Source organism: Triticum urartu, chromosome 7A (assembly GCF_056163025.1).
Source record: "Triticum urartu cultivar PI428250 chromosome 7A, HENAU_Tu73, whole genome shotgun sequence".
Classification (NCBI taxonomy): Eukaryota; Viridiplantae; Streptophyta; class Magnoliopsida; order Poales; family Poaceae; genus Triticum; species Triticum urartu.
In genome coordinates, this window is record NC_141879.1 from 441362188 (window position 1) to 441378088 (window position 15901).

Below are 15901 nucleotides of genomic sequence, written 5' to 3' on the forward strand. Positions count from 1 at the left end.
CTCGCCCCTCCGCTGCCATGGAGGCCATGGACCAAAGAGCAAACCCTTCTCCCATCTAGGGGGAAGGTCAACGAAGAATAAGAAGGAGGGGGCTCTCTCCCCCTCTCTCCCAGTGGCGCCGGAACGTCGCCGGGGCCATCATCGTGACGGCGATCTACACCAACAACTTCGCGCCGTCATAACCAATTCTCTCCCCCTCTATGTAGCGGTGTAACACCTCTTATCCCCGCTCTAATCTCTACTTAAACATGGTGCTCAACCCTATATATTATTTCCCAATGATTTATGGCTATCATATGCTGTTTAAGTAGATCTGTTTTGTCCTATGGGTTGATTGATGATCGTAATTGGTTTGAGTTGCATGTTTTATTATTGGTGTTGTCCTATGATGCTCTCTGTGTCGCGCAAGCATGAGGGATCCCCGCTGTAGGGTGTTGCAATATGTTCATTGTTTGCTTATTATCTGCGTTGTGGGGGTGATAGCAGCCTAAATACGGATAAGTGGGTTATGGCATATGGGAATAAAGAGGACTTGATATTTTAATGCTATGGTTGGGTTTTACCTTAATGATCTTTAGTAGTTACAGATGTTTGCTAAAGTTTCAATCATAAATGCATATGATCCAAGAAGAGAAAGTATGTTAGCTTATGCCTCCCCCTTATATAAAATTGCAATAATGATTACTGATCTAGTTATCGATTGCCTAGGGACAAATAACTTTCTTGTGACAAAAAGCTCTCTACTAAAAGTAACTTACTTGTTTCTTTATCTAAACAACCCCTAACTTTTATTTATGGGCTCTTTATTATCTTGCAAACCTATCCTATCACACCTATAAAGACTTCTAGTTTCATACTTGTTCTAGGTAAAGTAAATGTCAAGTGTGCGTAGAGTTGTATCGGTGGTCGATAGAACTTGAGGGAATATTTGTTCTACCTTTAGCTCCTCGTTGGGTTCGACACTCTTATTTATCGAAGAAGGCTACAAACGACCTCCTACACTTGTGGATTATCAGTAGCGCAGCAGCTCGCGCGCCATGCGCAGCGCAGCCTGCGCGTTCGCCCGCCCGCGGCGAGCATGGGAGGACGACACCATGGCTGGAGTGGGCGATGGAGTGGCGGTGCGGCCGTCGTGCCGCATGGAAGGTGGCAGCGACGAGTCCTGCTGCTCATGGATGACATGATCGGTGGCGGCGTTGGCTGTAGTGGAAGCAGAGCGGTGCGGGGCACCGATGCCCACGGGCACCATCGTAGCGACGCGAGCGGCTCGGCGCTCGGCACGGACCCAATGGGCGTCGGCCATGGGGGCGACGGAGCGGGACGAAGTGGAACTTGACGGAAGATTTTGACACACCCCTACCTGGCACGCCAAATGTCGGATTCAAGGCTCCGCTGACCCAAGAAGGTTCGAACTCTGGGGCGTGTGCAAAGATCTCAACCTCTCATGCCTCGAGCTCATCGCCCCACAATCTAGCCTATCCGGATTCGCGAGAGGGGGGAGAAGATGGACATTGCAGTTTACCCAGGTTCGGGCCACCTTGCGGTGTAAAACCTTACTCTTGCTTTGTGGTGGGTTGGCCTCACAAGGAGGTTTGATGATGAACTAGTATGGTGGATGAGCTGCCTCGTGAGGGCTCAGGAGGTGAGAATGAGTCGACCAGGGTCCGATCCCCTCTACAGTGGGTGGCTAACATATATTTATATTGGCCTTGGTCCTCTTCCCTCAAACTTAGGTGAGAAGGGATTCCACAATGGTCAATTTGAAAGGGGACAAGTAGTACATCTAATCCTGACGAAAGGTGGTCTTCGCCTGCAAAGCTTCTGATCGTGATGTAGTTGTGGGCTCGGTGATGACATCCGCCCGGCCGAGCTCGTGGTCTTGGTCTCATTGCACCGGAATGGAAACCTTTGGGGGTTCCTAGGGAACCTGCGTCAGTCCTTGCCTCCTTAGAACCAAAGAGGAAACCGTTTCCTCTGCGCCCGCTGGCGCCCCCGGCCTTGGTCGTCATGGCTTGTGTCATCACAGCCTCGTGAGGCTGGGCACTTGCATAGGAATCTCCGCTCCTCAGGAGGCCGCCTGGGGAGGCCGCTCCCTCTGGAGGTCTTGTTGGCATCCGCCTCGCGAGGCCAGGGGCCCTCACAAGGGTCTTGTCTCGAAGGTCTTGCAGATGGGACGTACCAGGCCGTTGAGGAAGCCACACCGTGGGCCGCATGCAAGCAAGTCTGGGCACCCTGGTTTCCAGAATGCCGACAGTTGTCGTTATGATCACCGTGTTACAGATAATGTTTGAGCAACTCCAAAGTCCACCGTACGGTAGGAAGTGACTATGATACTCTCATGATCCGAGGAACTTAAAACACATGCTAACACTCCTTGTTATAACAATTAATTTCCAACGATATTATCTCATAGTATAACAAACAAGTTTGGGTCGATTCAATATGATCGTTTTCCTAACGTCATACCCTCAATGTTGTTTTAGAACTATCGTTACATTTAACGATATCCTAAGATCTGGAAAACATGATCTCCAACAACACTTGAGTCAGTCTTGAAGGCAAGACTAGGAACCTATTCTTTGCGGTTTATATTTCACACGTGCATATAAGTTTTCCATTGAATCACATTTTCCAGGATCATAACAGTTATAGCATGAGATATAAACTCTAAATTATAAAAATGGAAATATAATAATACAACATTATTGCCTCTTGGGCATATTTCCAACACCGCCGTCATTGTCCCTCCCTCGTCAGAGCCGGACAAGACTTGTTGTAGTGCTAAGACCACATAGGACTGGTGCACAGAATAACAGCCGCCGCTGATGAAGAATATCGTAGATCAGAAGGATCTAATCTGAAAACACACAAACATAGACGAACAACGATCGGATCTTAGCAGATCCACCAGAGACACATCTTCACACGCCGACTGACGGTGCTGGACGCACACCGGGACGGGGCAAGACGAGGAGAACCTTATTTCATCTTCAAAGAGCCATCGCCATCTTGTTTTCTTGAGCAGGACACAGACGCTAACAAAACTTGAAAAAGCATAAAAATAACGAAGCCTTCCTACCGACAAAGGCCGGGATCCACCGCGCCGCATGTCCCTAAGGCAATCAGGGATGAGGTGAAGGAACCCTAATCTCTTCTTTTCAGAGGAGACGGCGGCTGCGTGTTAATATGCCGCATGCTTAGTAACTGGTCAATCTGCATTATACAATGCCTGATGTTGTTCACCATCACCTTACAATCAATCAGGAACAACGTGAATACTTTGCAAATTAAGATCGTCGGCGAGAGCTAGAGCCTCCCGAATAGCTGAGGGCCGAAGTCCGAACACGTACGTGAACATGAAGGGCAAATTAGCCACTGTGAAGAAGAAAAAGCAGCGGCCACCATAGCACATCAGCCTACCTACCCTTCTACTAGTATTTCTCTTGCCTTTATTCGACCCCTCCATCCCTCAAAAAAATAAAAAATAAAAAATATCGTCCCCTCCTCGTCGTCGCTGCCGTCGCCGAGTGCGAACTCCGGCGTGTCCTCCCCTCTCCCTCTCTCTATCCCTCTCTGCTAATCTGAGTTCCTCGTCGAGAAGAGGAACCGAGGGGCGCGGCAGCGACTCCGCCCGTGATGGTCGCCCGCCGCGCTCTGTGGCGGACGCGGACATGCACAGCTCCTCCCTCTCCTCCGCCGCCGTCGCGTATTCTTCCTCGTCTCCGTCACACCTCTCCCCAGCAGATGGCTTCCTCTGCGGTAATTATTAACCCGTCCGATCCACTTCTTCTTCCTCTTCTCCTTCGTGCTCCTGTGGGGAATTCCGTCGAGCACCACGCTTACCCGCGTGATTTGGTCCAGCAGTGAAGGAGGGGGTCGACGAGATGATCAAGCACGTCGCCAATGAGCCCTCCCTTGGGCTCTACTTCGTCCAGCAGCACGCCCAGGCATCCATGCCCATCCTCCTTGACGTCAAGGTCTGCTCTCCCTCTTAATTTGCTCTCTGTTCAGTGCCCATAACGATGATTGGCCTTTAAGCATGTTGCGTTGCGCATTGGCATTAGGATTTAGACCGGTTTGGATTGGACAGAAGTCACAGACTGGGCTTGTATTGATTAAGGGGATCAGGTTGGGCAAGATTGGTTTGGGGGTGCATGTACAGGATACCATGATGATACCATGGGATGGTCTCTCCACTGTAGTGCTCGATTTTAGTATGGTTCCTTTGTTAGGTATTACACAATTTGCATAATTCCCCAGGCATGCAGCAATCTTGAATGTTGTGCACATATAGGTTGAGGCGCTGAGCCGAGTGATATTTTCCTTCAATATGTTTTGTTTGATGGAACAATGTCAAATTCATCACATTTTGCATGTGCAAGATGTAGTAGCATATGATACACACTTATGGAACTAGGAAGGTAATATGATGAGACTACTCTATGGCCGTTCTTCCCTTGGAATGCACTTGTAACATATGACTGACTCTTTCACTGGACTGGTCTGATGATCTTTAATGCATCCATAGATAAGCTCATTCCAGACTTTATAAGACCATTTAAGTTGCAGAGCCAACTAGCCACCTACGTGCTAGCCATTCCAGAGCCAATCCATACCAATTTCTGATTAGCACTGGCGGAGCCTGGTTTGGCGAAAGCCATCTTTAGCATTTAAATTGGGTGTTCTTTGTTTTCAGCAAGCTAGGTCCTACTGCTTTCAAGTTGCCAAAACATGGTATGACTTGGATATGCATGAAGCTTCATTCACCATTGCAATGGCTTATTTGGCATCACTGCTCAAGCCGTTACTTTTTCTTTTTAAATTCTAACATGTCCTTTTCCTTCTACTCCCTCCATTCGAAATTAATTGAAGTTCTAGGTTTGCCCGAAGTCAAATTTGTTTAAGTTTGACCAACTTTATAGAAAATATGGTAATATCTACAACATCTAAGTGCAGAAGCATATTTTGTAAAGAATCTAATGAAATTAATTTGGTGTTCCAGACATCGGTATATTTTCCAACAAACTTGGTCAAACTTACACAAATTTGACTTAGGATGATAAACCTAGAACTTCCATTAATTTGGATCGGAAGGAGTAGCACCATAAGTTTCAATACTGGCTGACATTTGCTAATTCTGAGTTGTTTAATGGCTTGACCTGTTCTTGTCAGAGGTTAGCACAAACCAAGCTGAGATTCTAACATGGCATTTCTGGTTTGCTCATCAGGGCAAGGTTACGGAAAAGACTCGTGAGATAACATTACACACTGAAGATATAGAGGATTCTATTTGTGCTGTGAGGTCCATGGCTGAGTTTGGACTTCCAATTGCTGATGATATGATCAAGGACATAAATAAATCTCTAAAGATAATGTCGAAGACCCAACCAAAGAAGGGGTAAGTATTTAGCAATCTTGAGGATTTCCTTCTGATTTTTGTTTGATTACCTTGTGGCATTGATGAAGGGGAGCCTTAGCGTAGTGGTAAAGCTGCTGCCTTGTGACCATGAGGTGACGGGTTCAAGTCCTGAAAACAGCCTCTTACAGAAATGTAGGGAAAGGCTGAGTACAATAGACCCAAAGTGGTCGGACCTTTCCCCGGACCCTGCGTAAGCGGGAGCTACATGCACCGGGCTGCCCTTTCACCTTGTGGCATTGATATGGTTTTGTTTTGTCTAGCACGATGTGGAGTCTCCTAGCAGGCTAGCATTTGCTGCATTCATCCCATCTGTAGAGTATTAATCTTCATTCCTTTTCTTTTAGGAGCAGTCGATCTTTATGTATTATGTGTAGCATAAAGTCGACCAACCTACACCCTGTTTTTGTTTGTGCTTCCCAGTAAGGTAGAGAACTCAAATATTAGGCTTCTGCCCAATGAACCACTCAGGAATCTCGGCTCGATAATTTATCATATTATTCTGTGCACAAAGGCCATCCTCTTACATTTTTGTAGAGGAAACCATCCTCTTTAGTTGGTTCTGAGAAGAGAATTATTGTGTCCAGGTTAATCCAGAACCCCATTTGGGGGTTCCAATCAGACAAAAGCTCGGAAGCATGGAACGATTTGGACGCAACTAATGGTGGAAGTAGCAAGAACTATTTGTCTTCCATGTTGAACACCGCAAAGCAGAAGGCATCGAGTCTGAGATGGCCGCAGACTGATTTCGCTACGAATGATGGCGTTAGTGAGAAGTCAGTGTCATCTACAGCTCAAGAGTCATCACAAGCCGGAGGACATGGTGCGTCAACACCCTCGGATGTTGAAAGGGACGAAGTCTCCATTTCAAGCCGTCTGTTGGAAAATAAAAATGCAGCGGCTATGAATCAGGGCCTATCTGCTTCTGATATCTCCCACACGGCGGAGAGCTACAACAAGTTCAAAGAAGAACAGGAACTAAAACTGCAAGAGTGGCTCAGGGAGTCGAAAGAAGCTGAAGATAATAGAGGTTGAGACTGTTGTGACAGCTCCGGTGTTTCCGCCTCTGTCGGAGCACGTCAGAAATGAAAAACATGTCCAAATCTTCGTATATCTTTATGACTGCAGATCTTTTTGTATCGATGATGAGTGTACAGGTGCCGCGTCTCTGTAAACATTCATGTTCACTTTGCAGCTGTTACATTGATATTCACAAGGCAGAGATAGGTCTCTCAAGTGTATTGTTGTATAACAGCCTGAACTACAGCACAACATGTTTGTTATTGTACTTGGGAGCTTGGAAGTGGTTTATATGCATACACTGATTTGCCATATCGGTGGCCGTCCAATCTTGCGCGGAGATTCATGACGAGCTTGCTTCGGTTGTTGTGGGTTTTGGGTTTTAACCCGTCAGAGAAGAGATAGGAAGCCGAGCCTGTAGCAGTGAAATCGCGGAGAAGAGGGGAAAGTGTTGGCGTCCCAAGCAGCAGCGAGGGAAAAGGTGTTGGCCTGGGACGTGCATCAGCAGTCGACACAGGTGATGGAATTCTTCTTCCGGCGCGAGTTGGCTTTAAGATGGAAAAATAGACCCCTATAATCTTGCCTCCATCTCATGAACCGCAGCCAGTTGTCATGGGCTTGCCAAGTTACTTTTTTTTTTATAATGATGGATTTTATTGACTTAAAATAAAGCACCAATGCGATACAAAAGCGTACATTCGACCTCTGCATGACTGAGATGCGCATGGTCAACACCAACGCGTGCGCACACACACGAAGAATCACTATGGTTAGGAGCAAAGTAATACAAGATCATTGTTTCAAAGTTTTTTTTTATCGCGGATGATGTTGTTGTAGTTCATCGATCATTCTTTCAGAGTTTTCTTTTTCTTTTGCCACTACCCTGTCATCTCCTCTCCTCTCCTACATGTCATGTCCTTATGAATTTCAATCCAATCGTTGATTTGTCGTCAGCTTGTCGCCGACAGGAGACTTGCGCGTGTTTGAAGTAAAACCATGACACTCATTTTGGAGCGAAGGGACTACATATATACAAATGTATCCCTGTATCACAATGTTTAGAAGATTAGCTCCGGCGTATCTCCGTATCGCGTATTCGATGCGTATCCAAGTATCCATGCAATATAACTGCCAGGTATATAACTAATTAGGGCCAGACTTAGGGTTTTCACCCCGAAGCTCGAGATTGGTAATCAAATCAAAATTATCATGTGTTGTCGCCACCGCTTTCCGCGTCTCAGGAGCTACATGTGTACCACAGTCTAGATGTGAGATGCCACGCAAGTGAAGACCATGCTCATACAAGTCAAGACGCAACAAGTGCCAGTCGACACTAAAGCTTCAGAATGACGAAGGTCACCCTCACAATCTCGTGACCAAAGGCTATCGGAGCAGAGACCTCCCCACTGTAGCCTTCAATGACCAGTGCCAGGGCTTAGCCCGTCCACTGGTCTCTAGCAGCGGCGAGAAGAGATGGCGAGGAGGTAACATGCGACAACTATGGAGAAGGGTGGAGGCGGTGGCTCTGTGGAGATAGGAGGCAGTTGTTAGGTTTCAGTACTTGATTTTGTGAAGAGTGAAATGATAACAAAAAAGTGTCATACCACACGAGTTTTTGCCTATTGAGAGCAAGGCCCAGTTCTTTCAAGAGGAAGGCCCAGTCCTATGCCAAAATGAACTCGATTGGATTACAAACTCTTGGGAGGATTCTAGAGAATCCTAATGCAATCCAAAACTTCAAAAAAAGAGGATTCTAAGATTCTGAACAACCAGAGACCCAAAAGGTGACTGCCATTGCATGCATGTGTCTTTACAATTGGATTCGTGATGGCAAGTTACATGATGAGCATTTTGACAAGTTTGGCAATGATGTATATGTGCAACATTTGCTGTATATAGGTGCAAACACTCTACCACCAGAAGATAGTGGTTCCATGGCCGCAACATATGAGGCTATTGTTGTCTCCTACCTTGAGATTAGTCCTTCTATTTATAGTTGACCTCCTTTTGTGATGAAGAAAACTTCAAATCATTCTAATTATAACATTTAGCATTTGTGATATTAGTAAATCACTTTCATGCTCATACTCAATGAGGAACTCTTTAAAGCAACAAAGTGTTAGCAATTCAGTAAACAATTTATGTCTAAGAGCATTATAAACATTTTAGCACACAACTCAATATCACAATCTCAAAGGACGAAGCGATTCGGTGCCCAGGCTCAGCTGCACCCGCGATGAACAGAAAATTCAAAACAAAAACTAGAAAATAATTAAAAAAACATTTTTTGAGTGGAAGATAATTTGTGCGTGAGGTGTGCTCTAAATTTCTGATCATTTGGACATCTGAGTAGCTCTCGGCAAAAAAGGACAAATTTAGGGTCTGTGAAAAAGTTTACTGTTCATGTATTGTTTTGACCCAATTTGTCTTTTTTGCTGAGAGTTACTCATATGTTCAAATGATTTAAAATTTGTAGCGCGCCTTAAGTACCAAATTATCTTCCATGAAAAAAATTATTTTTTAAAAATTTGTTTAGTATTGTTTTTATGAATTTTCCCTTCATCGGGAGCAGATGAGTTTGGGCTTAGAAATGAATATTCGAATCTCAAATTGCAATCTTAGAAAAGAACTACATAGCAGATTCTATGGGCACTTTCCAGAATCTTGATTCTAGAGAATCATGTGGGAAAAGAACCCGACCCAAATGTTAACCTCAAAGGCTAGTAAAACCCATAGGGGTGTGTCCACAACCTCCACATTTTCCTCATTGCACTGTACCCATTGTTGCCCTCGAAGTTTAACTGATCAAAATTTGAAAATGTGGTACAAGTTGCCATCCTTGGGCAGAACTTCATCAGTTTTGGTATTAAGCATCATGAGGTTATCTCTAAGCTTAGCAACCCTGAATAAAAAGAGCGAATTAGCAGATTATGTCATGCCTCACACAAGTGGAATTTGCTTGCGTTCATGCCGTCAACACCCACCACCGGCCGCTGCAATATCCCCGCAGATTATTTTCCCGGTGCACGCTGCGTGTCTCCGGTCCATGCCTCCAACTTCCCACCGGTCCCCAAACATTCCCGACCTCTTTCTTGCAGTACAAATGAAGCATCTCCACCGGAATCCTAGCGACCAGTCCGTCCCGCCGCCGCCGCCATGGAGGATTGGCTCTTCTACTCGCTCACCACCATGCTCTGCCTCCTCAGCTCGCTGCTGCTGAGGGCCCGGGCCCGCAGCCCGTCCCATTCCGCGACGCAGACGCCGCCGCTGCCTCCAGGTCCGGTGCCGCTGCCGGTTCTGGGCCCGCTGCTCCACCTGGCGCGTCGCGACTTCGACCTGGAGCCCGTGCTGCGGCGCCTCGCGCGGGCCTACGGCCCGGTCTACTCCTTCGCGCCATTGGGGCTGGCGCGGCCGATGATATTCGTCGCGGCGCGAGGCCCGGCCCACCGCGCCCTCGTCCAGCAGGGTGCCGCCTTCGCCTCCCGCCCGCGCGCCACCGCTCCCGCCGCCGCCGTGCTCACCAGCGGCGGCCGCAACGTCAGCTCCGCGCCGTATGGGCCCACCTGGCGCGTGCTCCGTCGCACCCTCGCCTCCGGCGTGCTCAACCCGGCCCGCCTCCGCGCCTTCGCCCCCGCGCGGCGCTGGGTGCTCGACGTCCTCCTCTCCCGCATCCGCTCCGGCGGCGGCGTCGTCGCCGTCATGGAGCCCTTCCAGTACGCCATGTTCTGCCTCCTGGTGTACATGTGCTTCGGCGGCGATCGCCTCGGCGACGCGCGCGTGAGGGACATCGAGGCGCTGCAGCGTGACCTCCTCGCCAACTTCCTCAGCTTCCAGGTCTTCTCCTTCCTCCCGCCGCTCACCAAGCTTGTCTTCCGCCGCCGGTGGAGCAAGCTCGTCTCGCTGCGCCGGCGGCAGGAGGAGCTCTTCGTCCCGCTCATCCGCGCCAGGAGGGAGGCCGGCGCTGGCGGAGACTGCTACGTGGATTCCCTGGTGAGGCTTGCCATCCCGGAGGATGGAGGGAGGGGGCTCACCGACGGCGAGATCGTCAGCCTCTGCTCCGAATTCCTGAGCGCCGGGACAGACACCACGGCCACGGCGCTGCAGTGGATACTCGCGAACCTGGTCAAGAACCCGGCCATGCAGGACAGGCTAAGGGAGGAGGTCTCCGCCGCCGTCGACGGCGAGCTGCGGGAGGAGGACCTGCAGGGGATGCCGTACCTCAAGGCCGTGGTGCTGGAGGGGCTGAGGCGGCACCCGCCGGGGCACTACGTGCTGCCGCACGCCGCGGCGGAGGAGACGACGCTGGACGGGTACCGCGTCCCGGCGGGCACGCCGGTAAACTTCGCGGTGGGCGACATCGGGCTGGACGAGGAGATCTGGACGGCGCCGTCGGAGTTCCGGCCGGAGCGGTTCCTGCCGGGCGGCGAGGGGGAGGACGTGGACCTCACCGGCAGCAAGGAGATCAAGATGATGCCGTTCGGCGCCGGCAGGAGGGTCTGCCCCGCCATGGCGCTGGCACTGCTGCACCTCGAGTACTTCGTGGCCAACCTGGTCAGGGAGTTCGAGTGGCGCGAGGAGGCCGGCGAGGAGGTGGACCTCACCGAGAAGCTCGAGTTCACGGTTGTCATGAGGCGGCCGCTCAAGGCGAGGGCTGTGCCGCTGAGGCAAGGAAGGCCCATCGCCGCCACGTGCTCAGGTTGATCGACAGGGGCGCACCATCTTCTCCTTTCCCGTATGTTTAGTAGTGCATCATAGCTTCTCGTTGCTCATGACCATATAAAGATGGTAATTAGATTAAGCTTGTCTTCTTCTTTTCTCAATTTGCTTTTGCTAATGAAATGTAATGTGTGGTTTTCTAATCTAAAGTCAGATTAAAATGAAACCAATGAACGTACAGGAGAACTGCGTCTTCTATTCAGAAAGCACGAAAATATAAAAAATTCTCCTGTATCCATGAGATTTAACTTTTTTCGCGAATACGCAAAGCTTGCGTATCATTGCATTGATAGAAGAAGTAAGAGTGAGTACAGGGGATGGTACAACCCATGGCACGAACGCAAGAAGCGTGAACATGGCTAACGAAGCAAAGAATCACGAGATACTCGACCCAAACAAAGAAAAACACAGCTAAACTCGCCAACCAGAGAAGCAACCCAAGCAACAACTAGACTACCAGCATCTCCAAATCTAGCACCGAGGATGCCACGAGCAAACAAGACAACGCCTTCACGAAGGAGAACGACACCAAGACGCCGTCGTCATCCGATCCGAAAAATCGGACCTAGGGTTTCCCCTGATGCTCGAAGTGGGGCATGGATACCGGCCATGACAACGCCTTCAAGAAGGTGACGGCACCCGCGGGTGTCGCCGCTGCCAGCATAGGATGCAGTGATTTCGCCCAGGCCATATACCGAGCAATGCCAAGCCGTCGGAGTATGAGTCGAAGAAGAGGAAGTCGGGCATGAGCAGGGATTGGGACCGCTGGAGGGGGAGCCATGCCTGACGTCGAGGAGGCACCAGGCGCTGCCGGACGTGCGAGCTTCGAAGGAGGGTGAGGTTGCATGGATGAGCGGAATGTGAGGATGCGATGGTGGCCAAGCCCGGGACGAGCCAAGATCCGGAAGATAGCGCAAATCTAGGCCACCGGGACCAGAGCAGCAGGGATGCCCGCAGACCCAAGGAGCTGGAAGGGGACGCAGCTCACGGAGGGTGCCGAAATCGAAGATGCACCGGGATGGACGGCCAACCAAGGGTGCCAACAGGGTTGTGGTGGTGCGGAGACACCGTGGATCCAACAAGCCAAAGGAGCCAGAAAAAGCGTAGCTTCCGAGGTAGGTCGGACCTGAAGTCGTGCCAGCCGGCCATGGATACAGGAGGGGGCGCATGTCCATGGCCGTTGGGCCGAAGCCGCCCCTGCGGGATGGTGGTGCAGAAGACTCGCGCGCAGCCAAAGCTCCTGACCAGCACGCTGCAAAAACAGCCACCATGGAACACAACCAGACATCTCCATGGCACGAAGCTCGAACACGGGGTGGGGGGTCGGTGGAGGGGTGATTCGCAGCAAGGAGGGCGCGTCCGGCCGCCACGGCAACCGGCTAGGTGAGGAGCCCCAGATCGCATCTGGGGAGGGGTGGAGTCGCGCCTCCTAGGGGAGCCGCAGCCGGAGGAAGCCACCCGCGCGCGCCCAGCGAGCCGGAGGGGAGACAACAGGGGGTGTCCGGCCCCGTCATCGGAGGAGGCAGCCGGCGCCGCCATGGATCGGATCTGGGGTGGAGCGGGCAGAGGGGCGGGAGGGAGCGATGGAGGAGAAAAAAGAGGAGGGGGGTGCCGCCATCCCAGGGCCGGCGCGGGTTCGCCGGCCAGCCCTCCGACGGGGGTGGGCGGAAGGTGGTGGTTGGACCACCGGCGGCTGGGGTTTCCCCCGTGTAGCCCGGCTCGGGCGGCACGGGGGTCGGTGTGACGCCCCCGATTCAATCGTACACTAATCATACACGCAAACGTGTACGATCAAGATCAGGGACTCACGGGAAGATATCACAACACAACTCTACAAATAAAATAAGTCATACAAGCATCATATTACAAGCCAGGAGCCTCGAAGACTCGAATACAAGAGCTCGATCATAGACGAGTCAGCGGAAGCAACAATATCTGAGTACAGACATAAGTTAAACAAGTTTGCCTTAAGAAGGCTAGCACAAACTGAGATACAGATCGAAAGTGGCGCAGGCCTCCTGCCTGGGATCCACCTAAACTACTCCTGGTCGTCGTCAGTGGGCTGCACGTAGTAGTAGGCACCTCCCGAGTAGTAGTAGTCGTCATCAACAGTGACGTCTGGCTCCTGGACTCCAACATCTGATTGCAGCAATCGGATATAGGAAAGGGGAAAAGGGGGAGAAAAGCAACCGTGAGTACTCATCCAAAGTACTCGCAAGCAAGGAGCTACACTACATATGTATGCATTGGTATCAAAAGGATTAAGGGTATCATATGTGGACTGAACTGCAGAATGCCGGAATAAGAGGGGGATAGCTAGTCCTATCGAAGACTACGCTTCTGGTAACCTCCATCTTGCAGCAGAAGGAGAGAGTAGATGGTAAGTTCACCAAGTAACATCGCATAGCACAATCCTAACCGATGATTCTCTCCTCGTCGCCCTGTGAGAGAGCGATCACCGGTTGTATCTGGCACTTGGAGGGTGTGTTTTATTAAGTATCCGGTTCTAGTTGTCATAAGGTCAAGGTACAACTCTGGGTCGTCCTTTTACCGAGGGACACGGCTATTCGAATAGATCAACTTCCCTGCAGGGGTGCACCACATAACCCAACACGCTCGATCCCATTTGGCCAGACACACTTTCCTGGGTCATGCCCAGCCTCAGAAGATCAACACGTCGCAGCCCTACCTAGGCACAACAGAGAGGTCAGCACGCCGGTCTAAATCCTATGGTGTAGGGGTCTGGGCCCATCGCCCTTTGCACACCTGCACGTTCCGAACGCGGCCGGTGAGTAGACCTAGCAACCTCCATTACAAAGGAAGTTGCGTTACGCGGTCCAACCCGGCGCGCGCCGCTCAGTCGCTGACGTCATGAAGGCTTCGGCTGATACCACGACGTCGAGTGCCCATAATTGTCCCCGCGTAGATGGTTAGTGCGTATAGGCCAGTGGCCAGACTCAGATCAAATACCAAGATCTCGTTAAACGTGTTATCTTGAAATAACCGCGAACGCCGACCAGGGACAGGCCCACCTCTCTCCTAGGTGGTCTCAACCTGCCCTGTCGCTTCGCCACAAAGATCCACACAGAGGGCCGTTGGGACAAAGGTCCTTTCAGCCCCCAATCCGTGAATCACTCGCGGGTGCTCCATGAGCCGACCCGACTTTAGTCACCACATGCATCATGTATAAAGTATATAGTATATACCCGTGATCAACTCCCGAGTGATCACGGCCCGATAGTATAGCAAGGCAGACGGATAAGAATTAGGGCCACTGATGATAAATCTAGCATCCTATACTAAGCATTAGGATTGCAGGTAAAGGTAACAACAGTAGTAGTAAGGACAGGCTATGCATCAGGATAGGATTAACGGAAAGCAGTAACATGCTACACTACTCTAATGCAAGCAGTATAGAGGAGAGTAGGCGATATCTGGTGATCAAAGGGGGGGCTTGCCTGGTTGCTCTGGCAAGAGAGAGGGGTCGTCAACACCGTAGTCGTACTGGGTAGTAGCGGCGTCAGTCTTGGTGTCTAGCGAGAGAAGAGGGGGAAGAAAACAATAAATATTTAAGCAAACAGATACATAGAGATGCATGACATGACAAGTATCGGTGCTAGGGGTGCCCTAACATGGTATGAGGTGGTACCGGTGAAGGGGGGAACATCCGGGAAAATATCCCCGGTGTTTCGCGTTTTCGGACAGAAGAACCGGAGGGGGAAAGTTGCGTGTTCGGTATTCTAGGGATGTGTGACGGATGAACGGGTTGCGTATTCGGATTCGTCTCGTCGTTCTGTGCAACTTTCATGTACAAAGTATTTTCATCCGAGCTACGGTTACTATTTCAAAATTAAAGGTGAAAAATGCTAAGTGTACCCATAGCTTGTACACAACAATGTACCAAAGGGGCTGACAGGTGGGGTCCAGTTGACTGCCCAGTCAGCAGTCAACTGGGACCGTTGACTGGTCAAAGGGGTCTAGTGGGACCCTCCTATCAATGACTAGGCTAGTCCAGTCAGCAGTTTGACTTGGTCAAACTAGACAGGGGGTCCACCTGCCATTGGCTGACATTTTAACAGATTGTTTTTTTAATGGGATAATTAGTTGACGGGGCCCATCTGTTAGTGTCACATGTATTTTAACAATTGTCTAAATCAGTGCAATTAGAGGTGGGGTCCTACTGTCATGGACACATCAAGCTAATTACAGGTTAATTAGCTATTTAAGCTACATTAATTAATTTTAATTAAAAATTGATTATTATCATTATTCTTTTTTTTCACATTTATTTTCGTTCTTATCCCGGGGCGGGCCCCATCGGTCAGTGGCTCAACCGAGCCACTGGGGGATGGGCATGCGACCACACGCATAGAGGCGTGGCCGCGGCCGCAGTAGGGCGCCGACGAGCAGGGACGAGGCGGGGCGCAGGCGGCGTGGTTTGGTGGCGCAGGCGAGGCACGGCGACGGGCGCGCGGGCGGGAACAGCGGCGCATGGCAGAATGGCAGCAGCAACTGCGGCAGCACGGATGGGCGGCGCGCCGGCGGTTGGAGGCGGACGTCGGGAGCGGCGGACGCCAGCGGGCCAGTGGCAGGCCAAGCAGTCGCGGCAGGCGAGCCGGGCAGCAGGGGGTCGCGCGGGACATGGCACAATGGCCATGGGGGTGAGGCGGAGGCGGTGTGGGGCGGTAGCGACGCAGACGGGATGCGGACAGTGGCCGACAACGAGCAGCGGTGGCTAGCGCAGCAGTA

General features: G+C 50.7%; 1 protein-coding gene and 1 pseudogene across 2 annotated transcripts; both read left to right on the forward strand.

Annotated features, from left to right (window-relative positions):
* The first annotated feature begins 3410 nt into the window (after window positions 1-3410).
* Window positions 3411-6735, forward strand: LOC125530149 (MEF2BNB-like protein). Of its 2 annotated transcripts, none has more exons than XM_048694550.2 (4): window positions 3411-3759; window positions 3862-3977; window positions 5229-5398; window positions 6004-6735. In XM_048694550.2, exons 1-4 carry the CDS (start codon window positions 3672-3674, stop codon window positions 6449-6451), a joined length of 822 nt encoding a protein of 273 aa, XP_048550507.1. In that variant the 5' UTR covers window positions 3411-3671; the 3' UTR covers window positions 6452-6735. The 2 variants fall into 2 exon arrangements, with proteins under 2 accessions (XP_048550507.1, XP_048550509.1); XM_048694552.2 differs by having other exon boundaries at window positions 3413-3759; window positions 3865-3977.
* Window positions 6736-9255: 2520 nt separating this feature from the next.
* Window positions 9256-11383, forward strand: LOC147959875 (cytochrome P450 89A2 pseudogene; annotated as a pseudogene).
* The last annotated feature ends 4518 nt before the right edge of the window (window positions 11384-15901 follow it).